Source organism: Entelurus aequoreus, linkage group LG14, assembly GCF_033978785.1.
Source record: "Entelurus aequoreus isolate RoL-2023_Sb linkage group LG14, RoL_Eaeq_v1.1, whole genome shotgun sequence".
In the NCBI taxonomy this organism is placed as follows: domain Eukaryota; kingdom Metazoa; phylum Chordata; class Actinopteri; order Syngnathiformes; family Syngnathidae; genus Entelurus; species Entelurus aequoreus.
In genome coordinates, this window is record NC_084744.1 from 23,762,833 (window position 1) to 23,779,816 (window position 16,984).

The window sequence follows — 16,984 nt, forward strand, 5'->3', positions numbered from 1 at the left end:
ATATTTTATATTAGTGCTTTTTTCAGTCAAGTACATGCAATAATATGCAACGTTGTGTACTTTTTATTAAAAATGTAACAGAACAATTTGACTGAAAAGGTGAGAGTAAACAGTACAAGACATATTTTACATACAATAAACATTTTATGTGTATATATATATATATATATATATATATATATATATATATATATATATATATATATATATATATATATATATATATATATATATATATATATATATATATATATATATATATATATGCATCATACAATTGTAGACTTATTCATAATAGTGTTTTCTATAGGTGTTTGAAATATTGGATGTATTACATATTTTTATTTCTACTTGTTAATGACCCCATAGATTAGCACCTTTATATGATATACATATGTACTGGTTCACATCTGAAACATCTTCTGGACCACTTCAGGAAGCATATTATTATTTACTTTATACATCATTTGAACAGTTGTCTTTTATACAATTTTAAAATGTGTGATTTTATGAATCACTTGTTGGGTCTTTATAATCCATTTGATTAATTATCTTTATTACTCTCTTTTGTAATATGATGATTGTGTTGCGATTGTTTTATATGTATGTCCCCAGACCTTTATGCAATATAAAAGTGAGAGAAAAATGGCTGAATTCTTTGTGGAAGGATGGTTTTGTTTTTACAAACATACATTTGTGGATTAAAACAAAACAACCTATTATTGTGTTTTAAACATTTTTTCCTTTTTTTTCTTTTTTTAACATCCCCAAAACAATATCAATATCAATCAAAGTTTGGAATGTCAGGCAAAAGCCAATATTGTACATCATCCTACTTTGCATTCATTCATAAAATAAACAGTTTATTTTGTTTCCCTTTCACAGAATGAACAAGTGTTGTCTTCAATTACAAAACATCTTAAAAATTATTTTAAGTCTTCAATCCGGGGCTTTTTTTTATTAAATTAACTCCTTTGCGTTTGGAAGAATGGAAACTTTCAAGTTATGAGTATTTTCTTTTGTTCCAGAGAATATACAGTAAAGAAGAAATAGTAAAGAATAAAAAAAAAGATGATATACTGTAATTAAAATATTTTGAATGAAAGCCATTTTAATTTTTGTAATTATCTTTATTTGCAGGTCGTACTTAATGAAATCTTCAAATTATAAAATACTTTTATCAGTCAATAAGTGCATCAGCGACCAAATTCCTTTTTCAAACCATTGCTGTACAAAGATGGATTTGTTTCTCATTTTAATATAACAGCGATTCCATAGTGGAGTATTGTGTGTCTGCGAAGAGGTGGCGACTTGTCCAGGGTGTACACCACCTTCCGCCCGATTGCAGCTGAAATAGGCTCCAGCACCCCCCGCGACTCCGAAAGGGACAAGCGGTAGAAAATGGATGGATGGATGGGGTATTGTGTGTGATGAAGTTGTGTTTATAAATTAGTTTCCAGTACAACACTTGCTGGTAGGGATGGGTACCGTTCACTTTTAATTCCATGTTTTATGTGTTATATATGTAAATATATTGTGTGTTTGTATTTTGCCAACATGGTAGAATCACATGATAGGCAGGTTGTATCATGTTTTTCTGTCACTTTGAGGAAATGACATAAAGAGGAAGATGACAATATAATGTCACTTGGATAATGATGTTCAGAACAGATGAGATTTAGTTCATTTTTAATTTTGGTTTTAGGCGATTTCTTTATTTTTATTTTTATTTTCTTACAAAACCTCTCTTTTATCCACCTATTGATTTCTGGTATACAGAATGCTTTATTGTAATAAATGTAATGTTTCCAGTGATAAACACAATTGAGAACTGACGTTGCCAAGAATCGAACCCACGTCTTGTAGAACAAAAGGCCAATGGACCTGTTGGAGGATTCAGTGGTCTCGTTCTCGCGAGACTCTCAATTGACGGGTCAACGGTCGAGAGGGATAAACAAACTGAGAAAATGGCTTCCTTATTATCGAGTGGTGTTGATTTGGAAGCGAATGTCGACTTTTAATACTTTATGCGATGGAGTGTTGACTCCTTGAAAGCCCATTTGTGTCGTGTATTCAAAGCATCTGGAAATACTGACCCCAGACAGTGAAACTCGGCCCCCATCTCTCCTCCTCCCGCACACTCAGCTTCGGCTCTCCACAGGGCTGTGTGCTGAGTTCTTTGCTGTATTCCCTCTACACCCACGACTGTAGTCCAGCCCACCCGGAGAACACCATCATCAAATTAGCCGATGACACAACGGTGGTTGGTCCCATTACAGGGGAGGATGAGTCTGCATACAGAGATGAGGTCCTGAAACTATCAGTGTCGTGTTCAGTGAATAACCTGCCTACTGAAATGAATTTTTTTTATTTAAACGGGGATAGCAGATCTATTCTATGTGTCATACTTGATCATTTCGCGATATTGCCATATTTTTACTGAAAGGATTTAGTAGAGAACAACGATGATAAAGATCGCAACTTTTGGTATCTGATAAAAAAAAGCCTTGCCCCTACCGGAAGGAGTGTGACGTAGTCAGCTGAACATTTCCGCAAAGTTCCCTATTGTTTACAGTGATGGCGGCCAGAAGTAAGAGCGATTCGGACCGAGAAAGCGACGATTTCCCCATTAATTTGAGCGAGGATGAAAGATTCGTGGATGACGAACGTTAGAGTGCAGTTCAAGACATATCTTTTTTCGCTCTGACCGTAACTTAGGTACAAGCTGGCTCATTGGATTCCACACTCTCTCCTTTTTCAATTGTGGATCACGGATTTGTATTTCAAACCACCTCGGATACTATATCCTCTTGAAAATGAGAGTCGAGAACGCGAAATGGACATTCACAGTGACTTTTATCTCCACGACAATACATCAGTGAAACACTTTAGCTACGAGCTAACGTGATAGCATCGTGCTTTAACTGCATATAGAAACAAAAGAAATAAATCCCTGACCGAAAGGATAGATAGAAAATCAACAATACTATTAAACCATGGACATGTAAATACACGGTTAATGCTTTCCAGGCTGGCGAAGGTTAACAATGCTGTGCTAACGACGCCACTGAAGCTAACTTAGCAACCGGACCTCACAGAGCTATGCTAAAAACATTAGCTCTCCACCTACGCCAGCCAGCCCTCATCTGCTCATCAACACCCGTGCTCACCTGCGTTCCAGCAACCGACAGAGCGACGAAGGACTTCACCCGATCACAGATGCGGTTGGCGGCCCGGAGACATAGGAAGTCAAGGTGAGGTCGCCGGCTAGCGCGTCTGCTCTCCAACAAAGTCCTCCGGTTGTGTTGCTGTAGTCCGCCGCTAATACACCGATCCCACCTACAACTTTCTTCTTTGCAGCCTTCATTGTTCGTTAAACAAATTGCAAAAGATTCACCAACACAGATGTCCAGAATACTGTGGAATTTTGAGATGAAAACAGAGCTTTTTGTATAGGATTCTACGGGGTACCAATACTTCGGTTTAACTGACTACGTCACGCGCATGCGTCATCATACCGAGACGGTTCAGCCGGATATTTCCTGGGAAATTTAAAATTGCACTTTATAAGTTAACCCGGCCGTATTGGCGTGTGTTGCAATGTTAAGATTTCATCATTGATATATAAACTATCAGACTGCGTGGTCGGTAGTAGTGGCTTTCAGTAGGCCTTTAAAGTTAAACAAAATGTCATATTTTTAAAATACGGTCGAGTATTGGATCACGACAACAAGTCGAATGAAGCAGCAAACATTCGTTCTCCTTGATGTCTCTAAAAAAGTACATAGAGGTTTACTTTGGTGTATATATTCTTTACAGTGAGCTGTCAAGGTAGACAATACTACATTTTCGGGACAACAAATATTCCAATATTAAATGGTTATTGTTTTCGCCTTATTTGAATAGCCTGAATGACGGCGAAATCGTTAAAGGCCCACTACTACCGACCACGCAGTCTGATAGTTTATATATCAATGATAAAATCTTAACATTGCAACACATGCCAATACGGCCGGGTTAACTTATAAAGTGCAATTTTAAATTTCCCGCTAAACTTCCGGTTGGAAACGTCTATGTATGATGACGTATGCGCGTGACGTCGCGACGGCAACGGAAGTATTCGTACCCAATGTGTCACCATACAAACTGCTCTGTTTTCATCGAACAATTCCACAGTATTCTGGACATCTGTGTTGGTGAATCTTTTGCAATTTGTTTAATGAACAATGGAGGCTGCAAAGAAGAAAGTTGTAGGTGGGATCGGTGTATTAGCGGCTGGCTGTAGCAACACAAAAAAGAGGACTTACTTGGATAGCAGACATCTGTGATCGGGGGAAGTCCTTCGTCGCGCCGTCGATCGCTGGAACCAGGCCTGGCCCTAACCAATCTGGCGCCCTAGGCAAGATTTTAGGTGGCGCCCCCCCACATCGGCAGTGAAGTGTATATACTCACAAGAAACTGAATAGCTTTGTCTTTGACCTTTTTTTTTACTTAAAGAAAGCAAATTAACATATTATATGAGAATGTTATGTTATGATTATCTTTTACAGAATCACAGCAGTGCTCAAATTAAAAAACAGCATTCCCTCTCATGTGATATTGCTTAATTAACATTAATAATTTGCACTTTAACAACTAGGCTTACAACTATACCTAATATATAAAGTGACTATTACCTGCAGGGCAAACATTAGCTAACCAGAAGGCAATAACAATGTAAACAAAAAACACCTGCTTAAAAGATCTAATACAAATGTCCCTGAGGAATGTAAGGGGGGAGTACTGTAATTACCTAACGTTACATTATTATTTTCCATAACAATTTAGCCCCCTCCACAATATTAACCCGACGTTAAAACAGAACTAGCTATTTATTGATTAGCAATTGCCGAATCATGTAACATTAGCTTAATGCTAAAAGCCAGGTTATCACATTCTGTAACAGACAAATAATTTCATGTAGGCTAACGTTACCTGTCTGTCTTTTTCTCAATTCTCCTCCTCTTCTTTTCTCTTTTTTTCTTCCCTGGACACCTGACAGTTTTGGCTGTTTTGACATCTTGTGTTGACTTTTTTATGTGGTGACGTCCAAAAAGAGTCATGAAACGGGAAGGGAGGGAGCGCACCGTGCGGGGGCGGGGGGCGTAATGTTGTAACAAATAATATTTCTATTAAATAGGCTTTACTTTGCATTTTAATTAGCGTGGGATTATTTTTTGTATTTAGAAATAATAGTACCAACTTTTTTTTTTCTTTTTTTTTTTTCTCCAACATTTGTGGCACTGGCGTGGCGCCCCCTGATGGACGGCGCCCTTAGCATTTGCCTATACGGCCTATGCCACGGGCCGGCCCTGGCTGGAACGCAGGTGAGCACGGGTGTTGATGAGCAGATGAGGGCTGGCTGGCGTAGGTGGAGCGCTAATGTTTTTATCATAGCTCTGTGAGGTCCGGTTGCTAAGTTGCTAAGTTAGCTTCAGCGTCATTAGCAACAACATTGTTAAGCTTTGCCAGGCTGAGAATTATTAACCGTGTATTTACATGTACATGGTTTAATAGTATTGTTGATCTTCTGTCTATCCTTCCAGTCAGGGATTTATTTATTTTGTTTCTATCTGCAGTTGAGCCAGATGCTATCACGTTAGCTCAGTAGCTAAAGAGCTTCGCTGATGTATTGTCGTGGAGATAAAAGTCACTGTGAATGTCCATTTCGCATTCTCGACTCTCATTTTCAAGAGGATATAGTATCCGAGGTGGTTTAAAATACAAATTTGTGATCCACAATAGAAAAAGGAGAAAGTGTGGAATCCAATGAGCCAGCTTGTACCTAAGTTACGGTCAGAGCGAAAAAAAGATACACCCTGCACTGCCTCTCTAGTTCTTCACTCTAACGTTCCTCATCCACGAATCTTTCATCCTCGCTCAAATTAATGGGGTAATCGTCGCTTTCTCGGTCCGAATCTCTCTCGCTCCATTGTAAACAACGGGGAATTGTGAGGAATACTAGCTCCTGTGACGTCACGCTACTTCCGGTACAGGCAAGGCTTTTTTTTTTATCAGCGACCAAAAGTTGCAAACTTTATTGTCGTTGTTCTATACTAAATCCTTTCAGCAAAAATATGGCAATATCGCGAAATGATCAAGTATGACATATAGAATGGATCTGCTATCCCCGTTAAAATAAAAAAAAATCATTTCAGTAGGCCTTTAAAAGCTTACAATTTTGAATCCATCCACAAGTAAGGAAAACTTGGATTATTTCACCTTGTTATGTACGTTTTCATGCAGAAAGAGGTGATTTCAGCCACTTCGGTCATTACAGCCGAGTTTAGATATACTTTTCGAGACAAGTGACGTAAGCGAGTGACGCAAGCGCGCTCCCGCGTCAGGGGGCGCATTCTACGGCGGGGGTGCGTTATCCGGCACAACACCTGCCGCCAAACAAACGCTGACTGCAGCCCGTGCGTTCCTCTTCCAAATGAGCCTCGAAGCCTGTTGCTTCCCAATAAACAACTCGCGTTCCGGTGAGGCAGTTTTTGACTTCATGTAGCGGTAAAGTCCTAAACTGTTACTGCTACTGGTTGCCCAATATAAATGAAGATAGTTTAGACGTGTGCAGCCGGCTAATAATCGATGTCCAGAATTATGTCCAGGTTTAACAAAAATGTTTATCATCACACATTTACGTAAATAAAACTCACTTTGTAACAAAACGGAAAATAAACGGGAGCAAACAAATACTAGCCTGGCACAGTCAAAAACGGTTGCGCCTCCACTCAGCAACGGCCTGAGCATAAACAAAGCCCCTCCCCAAGTAAACTTTCACTTGGCCTTGAGCCAACCCCTTAGTGACGTCATGAACTTGACAGACATAAATAGTATATGGCTCTAACACCATTAAAGGCCTACTGAAATGAATTTTTTTTATTTAAACGGGGATAGCAGATCTATTCTATGTGTCATACTTGATCATTTCGCGATATTGCCATATTTTTGCTGAAAGGATTTAGTATAGAACAACGACGATAAAGATTGCAACTTTTGGTATCTGATAAAAAAAAGGCTTGCCCCTACCGGAAGTAGCGTGACGTAGTCAGTTGAACATATACGCAAAGTTCCCTATTGTTTACAATGATGGCCGCATGAAGTGAGAGAGATTCGGACCGAGAAAGCGACAATTTCCCCATTAATTTGAGCGAGGATGAAAGATTTGTGGATGAGTAAAGTGCAAGTGAAGGACTAGTGGGGAGTTGAAGCTATTCAGATAGGGAAGATGCTGTGAGAGCCGGGGGTGACCTGATATTCAGCTGGGAATGACTACAACAGTAAATAAACACAAGACATATATATACTCTATTAGCCACAACACAACCAGGCTTATATTTAATATGCCACAAATTAATCCTGCATAAAAACACCTGCGTGTTTGTTACGCTAGCTCCTAGCTCCTCTGCTAGCTCCTAGCTCCATAGAACACGCCAATACAATTCAAACACCTGATCAACACACACAATCACTCAGCCCAAAAGACCGTTCACCTAACCCAAGGTTCATAAAGCTTATATATTTTTAAAAAGTTACGTACGTGACGCGCACATACGGTCAAGCTATCAAATGTTTAGCAGCCAAGGCTGCATACTCACGGTACCTGATATTCAGCTGGGAATGACTACAACAGTAAATAAACACAAGACATATATATACTCTATTAGCCACAACACAACCAGGCTTATATTTAATATGCCACAAATGAATCCTGCATAAAAACACCTGCGTGTTTGTTATGCTAGCTCCTAGCTCCTATGCTAGCTCCTAGCTCCATAGAACACGCCAATACAATTCAAACACCTGATCAACACACACAATCACTCAGCCCAAAAGACCGTTCACCTAACCCAAGGTTCATAAAGCTTATATATTTTAAAAAAGTTACGTACATACGCAAAAAAAAGTTGCGCACATACGGTCAAGCGATCAAATGTTTAGAAGCCAAAGCTGCATACTCACAGTAGCACGTCTGCGTCTTTGTCATCCAAATCAAAGTAATCCTGGTAAGAGTCTGTGTTGTCCCAGTTCTCTACAGGCGTCTGTGTATCGAAGTCAAAAGTCCTCCTGGTTAGAGTCTCTGTTATCCGAGTTCTTCCATCTTGACTGCATCTTTCGGGAATGTAAACAAAGAAGCGCCGGCTGTGTACTGTTGTTGCTGACTACGTTCGAAAAATACGTCCATTTCGCACCGACAACTTTCTTCTTTGCTTGCTCAGCTTCCTTCTCCATAATGCAATGAACATGATTGCAACAGATTCACGAACACAGATGTCCAGAATACTGTGGAATTATGAAATGAAAACAGAGCTTTTTCGTATTGGCTTCAATGTGGAAGGCATACCCGTGTTCGCCGGTCTACGTCACGCGCATACGTCATCTTCAGAGGCGTTTCGAACCGGAAGTTTAGCGGCAAATTTAAAATGTCACTTTATAAGTTAACCCGGCCGTATTGGCATGTGTTATAATGTTAAGATTTCATCATTGATATATAAACTATCAGACTGCGTGGTCAGTAGTAGTGGGTTTCAGTAGGCCTTTAAGTCGTTAAAGGCCTACTGAAAGCCACTACTACCGACCACGCAGTCTGATAGTTTATACATCAATGATGAAATCTTAACGTTGCAACACATGCCAATACGGCCGGGTTAGATTAGTAAAGTGCAATTTTAAATTTCCCGCGAAATATCCTGCTGAAAACGTCTCGGTATGATGACGTTTGCGCGTGACGTCACGGATTGTAGCGGACATTTTGGGACACCATTGTGGCCAGCTATTAAGTCGTCCGTTTTCATCGCAAAATTCCACAGTATTCTGGACATCTGTGTTGGTGAATCTTTTGCAGTTTGTTTAATGAACAATGGAGATAGCAAAGAAGAAAGCAGTAGGTGGGAAGCGGTGTATTAGCGGCCGGCTGCAGCAACACAAACACGTAGCGGCTACGTCGTAGCCGGTGTTTCATTGTTTACATTCCCGAACGATGACAGTCAAGCTTTACCATTGGCCTGTGGAGAACTGGGACAACATAGACTCTGACCAGGAGGACTTTGAGTTGGATACGCATGCTTGTGGAGATGGGACAACATGGACTCTAACCAGAAGGACTTTGAGTTGGATACGCGCTACCGTGAGTACGCAGCTGCGGCTTCCAAACATTAGATCGCTTGCCCGTACGTGCGTGCCGCTATGTGCATGTCACGTACGTAACTTTGAGGAAATATATGTGCTGTATGAACTTTGGGGAGGTGAACGGTACTTTGGGCTGTGGGATTGAGTGTGTTGTGCGGGTGTTTGATTTGTATTGGTGGGTTATATGGACGGGAGGGCGAACCCTTTACAGAGGACACCAATGCTTTGCTGGAAGTCTGACCAGGCAGGTTGTGACGTGTTGTTCAATTTTTAATAAAAGTACACAATTTTGTATATTAATGCATGTACTTGACTGACAAAACCACTAATATAAAATATCTAATCTATAAATATAGAAGCATATTAAACAGATTGTTACACAAACAACAATGTCACACGTTATATGTGCTGATGTTGTAGAAAGTCAAAATTAAAGTCTTGACAGTTTATTTCTAATCCTGCAGTTTCATTTGCTGCTGCTGTTCTCACCAGCACACTTGTGTTTCTTACACTGGTACTTATAAGAGAATCTTTCACCACACACACTGCAACTCAACACTTTCTCTCCTGGGTGTGTTCTCATGTGTCTTACAAGGTTTGATTGTTCACAAAAGCTTCTGTTGCAGATTGAACAGGAATATGATTTTTCACCAGTGTGTGTTCTCTTGTGTCTTTTCAAATGCTGACTTTGTGTAAAACCTTTACCACAGGTTGAACAGGAAAAAGGTTTTTCACCAGTGTGTGTTCTCATGTGTACTTCCAAAGTGTTACTTTGTACAAAACCTTTACTACAGACTGAACAGATACAATATTTTTCTCCGGCGTGTGTTCTCATGTGTTCTTTCAAATACTGATTTTTTCTAAAACCTTTACCACAAATTGAACAGATAAAAGGTTTTTCTCCGGTGTGTATTCTCATATGTAATTTTAAATTTTGACTTAGTGCAAATTCTTTATGACATACTGAGCAGGTAAAGGGTTTTTCTCCAGTATGTCTTCTTATGTGTACTTTCAGACGACTATGATATTTAAATGTTTTGTCACAGTGAGAACATTTGAAGTGAGTGTTGTCAGTGTGACATGTCTTATCATCTTTAGAGTGTTCATCATCAGTGTCAGGAGAGTGTGACGTTGTGTCCTCACTATCTGATAGTGGAGCTAAGAGCTTGTCTGCTTGTGATCCTCCACAGTGGTCTCCATCAGCTTCTGTTGTCATGTGTTGTGTTGAGCTGCTGCTTGGAGGCTCCGCCTCTCTCTTCTCCTCACTTTCACCTTTGACCTCATCATCTTCACTCTTCACAGGGACACCAGTCACTGGGAACTCCACCAGTCCTTCAATATGCTCTCCCTCCTGACTGATGTTGTGTTCCTCCTCTTCATCTTTAAAGTGGGGGGTCAGTGGTTCATCCTTGTTCTGTTTAATGTTGGGGGTCAGTGCATCCTTCACTTTCTTTTTAAAGTGTGAGGTTTCTGGCACCTCCTCTTTGTCTTTAAAGTGGGGGTTGAGTGGGTCCTTGTCTTCCTCTTTATAATACGAGGGCTGTGGCTCCTCCTTCACCATCCTGAAGCTCCACTCCTGTTGCTCAGAGAGAAGATGTTCTTCACAGATGTCTGCAGGACACATTATGATGACTTTTATTATAAATAAACAGGACTTTTCCTTATATGTTAGTTTCAACTCTGAAGTGGCACGCAGGGAAAAGGCTGAGCCCACACAAAACCTCATGGTAGCACAAGACATTCTTCTATCCTTCCTGGGTGGGCCCACACACACACATTAACATGCTTAACATAGCACACTCTCCATTTTGTCAGAGTTCCAACAATGAAGTTGTATAGTTCACATACACGCTCCTGTCAAATCAAATATATTAAATATATAGAGATGACATAGACACAATAGTTTCATTGGCAACACTAAATGGGCCCTAGTGTGTAAATGTGAGTGTGAATGTTGTCTGTCTATCTGTGTTGGCCATGGGATGAGGTGGCGACTTGTCCAGGGTGTACCCCGCCTTCCGCCCGAATGCAGCTGAGATAGGCTCCAGCACACCCCGCAACCCCAAAAGGGACACGCAGTAGAAATGGATGGATGGACATAGACACATTTTATATATTTTCAAAACAACTGACAGCTGACAAATCAGACTGTTAGTATTAGACTGTAAAATACATGATCATCTTTAATGGATTGATCGGTCAAATCATACTGTCAGTGACCTACTTATCACACCGGAAGCCGGGGGCGTGGCTTAGAGGTCATAAATCATTCTGATTGATGGGTTTTTGACTATTTGACAGAGAGTGGGTCCTATATTCTCTTATGGCCCCCACCTGTGGAACAGCCTGCCAAACAGCCTCAGGACTGTAGAGACCGTTGACATTTTTTTTAAAGGGCTGAGGACACACCTTTTTAATCAGGCTTTTTACTGATCATGTTCAAATCCTGTTTTTTATTATTCATTGTGTTGTTTTCTATCAGCGTGTCTGAGAAGTATTGGAGGCAATCCCTCTTAGTGCCATTTTTAATAAAGCTATTGAGGATGCCCCCATGTTCTTCTTCTTGTAGTTTCCATTATATATTGGGAAAACTGGCAGTGTCAGGCTTGGGCGAATGAAGGGACTCAGATGCAGAGAGGGGAGGTTCTAAATAAGGCTTTTATTTTGAAAATAACTCTTAACCTCCAGAGCAGAAAATATACAATCACTATGAGGTTCTACTATATCAAAAAACTTTTCCAAAAAGGGAAAGAACCAAAAATCACTCCAAAGGAGGAATAGACAAAAATAAGACAAATATAACTAGCAACGAATCTGCTATAAAAAACTTTAACAAAAAGCGCTCCAAACGGAGGAAGAAATAAAGGACTAGCAAAACTTACTACTCTCACAATTATTCTAACATTTATATACACAAAAAATCACTCAAACTTTGAGGAAGGAAATATTTAAAGAAAAATCATAACTCACCACTGCGGTTGAAAAAGGTTAAATAACAAAGGTCGCTCTAAGGGAGGAAAAGGTTAACTCAAAACGCTGGATAAACATACGTGGTCGTGGGACGAGGCAAGACAAGAACATGAACTAGGATGCAAGACAGGCACGAAGGATCGAGACAATCTGGCACAGAACAAGGGGAGGGATGGGCTTATATGGAACATGAGGGTAATGGGAAACAGGTGGAAACAATCAAGGGTCAGGGATGACGTCAGACTGGTGACATAAGAGGAAGGGCCCGTGATCTGAAACAAGAGGAGATGCTTTTTCAAAATAATACATGCAAATCACAAGACAGAAAAAAACAAGACAAGACTCTCCTCAACGCGGTGTGACAGGCAGAAGATCACTAATTAAAACAAACAAACAAGGCGACTCGGTAAAGAATCTGGGTATTATCTTCGTCCCAACTCTCTCGTTTGAGTCACACATTAAGAGTGTTACTAAAACGGCCTTCTTTCATCTCCGTAATATCGCTAAAATTCGTTCCATCTTGTCCACTAGCGACGCTGAGATCATTATTCATGCGTTCGTTACGTCTCGTCTCGATTACTGTAACGTATTATTTTCGGGTCTCCCTATGTCCAGCATTAAAAGATTACAGTTGGTACAAAATGCGGCTGCAAGGCTTTTGACAAAAACAAGAAAGTTTGATCATATTACGCCTATACTGGCTCACTTGCACTGGCTTCCTGTGCACTTAAGATGCGACTTTAAGGTTTTACTACTTACGTATAAAATACTACACGGTTTAGCTCCAGCCTATCTCGCCGATTGTATTGTACCATATGTCCCGACAAGAAATCTGCGTTCAAAGAACTCCGGCTTATTAGTGATTCCCAGAGCCAAAAAAAAGTCTGCGGGCTATAGAGCGTTTTCTATTCGGGCTCCAGTACTCTGGAATGCCCTCCCGGTAACAGTTAGAGATGCTACCTCAGTAGAAGCATTTAAGTCCCATCTTAAAACTCATTTGTATAATCTAGCCTTTAAATAGACCCCCCTTTTTTAGACCAGTTGATCTGCCGTTTCTTTTCTTCTCTCCTCTTCTCCACTGTCCCTTGCGAGGGGGAGTTGCATAGGTTCGGTGGCCATGGATGAAGTGCTGGCTGTCCAGAGTCGGGACCCCGGGTGGACCACTAGCCTGTGCATCGGTTGGGGACATCTCTGCGCTGCTGACCCGTCTCCGCTCGGGATGGTTTCCTGTTGGCCCCGCTGTGGACTGGACTCCCGCTGATGTGTTGGATCCACTGTGGACTGGACTTTCACAATGTTATGTCAGACCCACTCGACATCCATTGCTTTCGGTCTCCCCTAGAGGGGGGGGGGGGGGGGTTACCCACATATGCGGTCCTCTCCAAGGTTTCTCATAGTCATTCACAGACGTCCCACTGGGGTGAGTTTTTCCTTGCCCGTATGTGGGCTCTGTACCGAGGATGTCGTTGTGGCTTGTACAGCCCTTTGAGACACTTGTGATTTAGGGCTATATAAATAAACATTGATTGATTGATTGATAATGCCGGTTATAAGTAGACCACTTGTAGTGTTGTTATCAAAATCATTGGTAAAAATATGATCAATAAGCGTGGCACAGTGGCCTGTGATTCTGCTTGGCTTTGTGATTTTAGGATATAAACTGATGCTGTACATTGTATCAATGAAGTCATCAATGGACTTTTGCTTGTTAGGGTTCAGTAAGTCAATATTAAAGTCACCACATACAGTAAGAACATTATTTTTTTACCATTGTCCATGTAATTTGCCTTGATCCAATCTTCAAATGTTTCTATACTTGACTTACACTACCGTTCAAAAGTTTGGGGTCACCCAAACAATTTTGTGGTATAGCCTTCATTTCTAAGAACAAGAATAGACTGTCGAGTTTCAGATGAAAGTTCTCTTTTTGTGGCCATTTTGAGCGTTTAATTGACCCCACAAATGTGATGCTCCAGAAACTTAATCTGCTCGAAGGAAGGTCAGTTTTGTAGCTTCTGTAACGAGCTAAACTGTTTTCAGATGTGTGAACATGATTGCACAAGGGTTTTCTAATCATAAATTAGCCTTCTGAGCAAATGAGCAAACACATTGTACCATTAGAACACTGGAGTGATAGTTGCTGGAAATGGGCCTCTATACACCTATGTAGATATTGCACCAAAAACCAGACATTTGCAGCTAGAATAGTCATTTACCACATTAGCAATGTATAAAGTGTATTTCTTTAAAGTTAAGACTAGTTTAAATTTATCTTCATTGAAAAGTACAGTGCTTTTCCTTCAAAAATAAGGACATTTCAATGTGACCCCAAACTTTTGAACGGTAGTGTAGGTGATCCATATACACAACTGATGAATATGTTTTTGCTTTTTTCCTGACATATTTAAATGGTTATACATTCTACAAAACCCAAAACCAGTGAAGTTGGCACGTTGTGTAAATGGTAAATCAAAACAGAATACAATGATTTGCAAATCATTTTCAACTTATATTCAATTGAATAGACTGCAAAGACAAAATCCTTAACGTTCGAACAGGAAAATGTTATTTTTTGCAAATATTAGCTCATTTGGAATATGATGCCTGCAACATTTTTCAAAAAATCTGGTACAAGTGGCAAAAAAGAGTGAGAAAGTTGAGGAATGCTCATCAAACACTTATTTGGAACATCCCACAGGTGAACAGGCTATTTGGGAACAGGTGGGTGCCATGATTGGGTATAAAAGCAGCTTCCATGAAATTCTCAATCATTCACAAACAAGGATGGGGCGAGAGTCACCACTTTGTGAAAAAATATGCGAGCAAATTGTCGAACACTTTAAGAACAACATTTCTTAAAGGCCTACTGAAATGAATGTTTTTTTATTTAAACGGGAATAGCAGATCCATTCTATGTGTCATACTTGATCATGTCGCGATACTGCCATATTTTTGCTGAAAGGATTTAGTAGAGAAAATCGACGATAAAGTTCGCAACTTTTGCTCTCTGATAAAAAAAAGCCTTGCCTGTACCGGAAGTAGCGTGACGTCACAGGAGCTAGTATTCCTCACAATTCCCCGTTGTTTACAATGGAGCTAGAGATTCGGAGCGACAAAGCGACGATTACCCCATTAATTTGAGCGAGGATGAAAGATTCGTAGATGAGGAACGTTCCAGTGAAGGACTAGAGAGGCAGTGATGGACGTATCTTTTTTCGCTCTGACCGTAACTTAGGTACAAGCTGGCTCATTGGATTCCACACTCTCTCCTTTTTCTATTGTGGATCAAGGATTTGTATTTTAAACCACCTCGGATACTATATCCTCTTGAAAATGAGAGTCGAGCATGCGAAATGGACATTCACAGTGACTTTTATCTCCACGACAATACATCGGTGACACAATTAGCTACTGAGCTAACGTGATAGCATCGTTCTCAAATGAAGATAGAAACAAAATAAATAAACCCCTGACTGGAAGGATAGACAGAAGATCAACAATACTATTAAACCATGTACATGTAACTACATGGTTAAAAATTCTCAGCCTGGTAAGGCTTAACAATGCTGTTGCTAACGACGCTAAGGCTAATTTTTGCAACTTAGCAACCGGACCTCACAGAACTATGATAAAAACATTAGCGCTCCACCTACGCCAGCCAGCCCTCATCTTCCCATCAACAGCCGTGCTCACCTGCGTTCCAGCGATCGACGAAGGACTTCATCCGTGGGTTTGGCGGCAAGCATCGGCTAGGTGTAGTAAGTAGTCCTTGTTGTGTTGCTGTAAGTATTGTACTTAGCCGCTGATACACCGATCGATCCCACCTCCAACGTTCTTCTTTGCAGCCTCCATTGTTCATTAAACAAAGTCCAAAAGATCCACCAACACAGATGTCCAGAATACTGTGGAATTTTGTCGAAGAAAACAAGAGGTTTTTGTATCGGGTCCGATGGGGTCCAACCACTTCCGTGGATTTTGTGACGTCACGCGCATAAATCATATCCAAAGGAGTTTTTCAACCGGAAGTGTGGCGGGAATTTTAAAATTGCACTTTATAAGTTAACCCGGCCGTATCGGCATGTGTTTCAATGTTAAGATTTCATCATTGATATATAAACTATCGGACTGCGTAGTCGGTAGTAGTGGCTTTCAGTAGGCCTTTAAGCTATTGCAAGGAATTTAGGGATTTCAAAATCAGTGGTCCGTAATATCATCAAAAGGTTCAGAGAATCTGGAGAAATCACTGCACGTAAGCCATGATATTAAGGGCCTCCGATCCCTCAGGCGGTACTGCATCAAAAAGCGACATCAGTATGTGAAGGATATCACCACATGGGCTCAGGAACACTTCAGTTCAAGTGCAAGTCAAAACTCTACTATGCAAAGCCAAAGCCATTTATCAACAACACCCAGAAACGCCGCCAGCTTCACTGGGCCCGAGCTCATCTAAGATGGACTGATGCAAAGTGGAAAAGTGTTCTGTGGTCTGACGAGTCCACATTTCAAATTGTTTTTGGAAACTGTGGACGCCGTGTCCTCCGGACCAAAGAGGAAAAGAACCATTCGGATTGTTATAGGTGGAAAGTTCAAAAGCCAGTATCTTAGAAGGTATGGGGGTGTACTTGTGCCCAGGGCATTGGTAATTTACACATCTGTGAAGGCATCATACAGGTTTTGGAGCAACACATGTTGCCATCAAAGCAACGTTACCATGGACGCCCCTGCTTATTTCAGCAAGACAATGCCAAGCCACGTGTTACAACAGCGTGGCTTCATAGTAAAAGAGTGCGGGTACTAGACTGGCCTGCCTGTAGTCCAGACCTGTCTCCCATTGAAAATGTGT

At 40.6% G+C, this 16,984-nt stretch overlaps 2 protein-coding genes across 4 annotated transcripts in view; one reads left to right on the plus strand and one right to left on the minus strand.

Moving 5' to 3' along the window:
- LOC133664542 (gastrula zinc finger protein XlCGF57.1-like) overlaps positions 1–16,984 on the plus strand; it is a 234,817-nt gene that overhangs the window by 181,178 nt on the left and 36,655 nt on the right. The gene's annotated exons all lie outside the window — the stretch shown is intronic.
- The window catches only part of LOC133664545 (gastrula zinc finger protein xLCGF3.1-like), a 32,570-nt gene continuing 25,025 nt past the window's right edge, over positions 9,440–16,984 (minus strand). For both annotated transcript variants that reach the window (XM_062069254.1, XM_062069255.1), the window contains one exon: positions 9,440–10,782. In XM_062069254.1, coding sequence (XP_061925238.1) covers positions 9,638–10,782 — 1,145 coding nt within the window. In that variant the 3' untranslated portion in view covers positions 9,440–9,637. The remainder of the gene's footprint in view (positions 10,783–16,984) is intronic.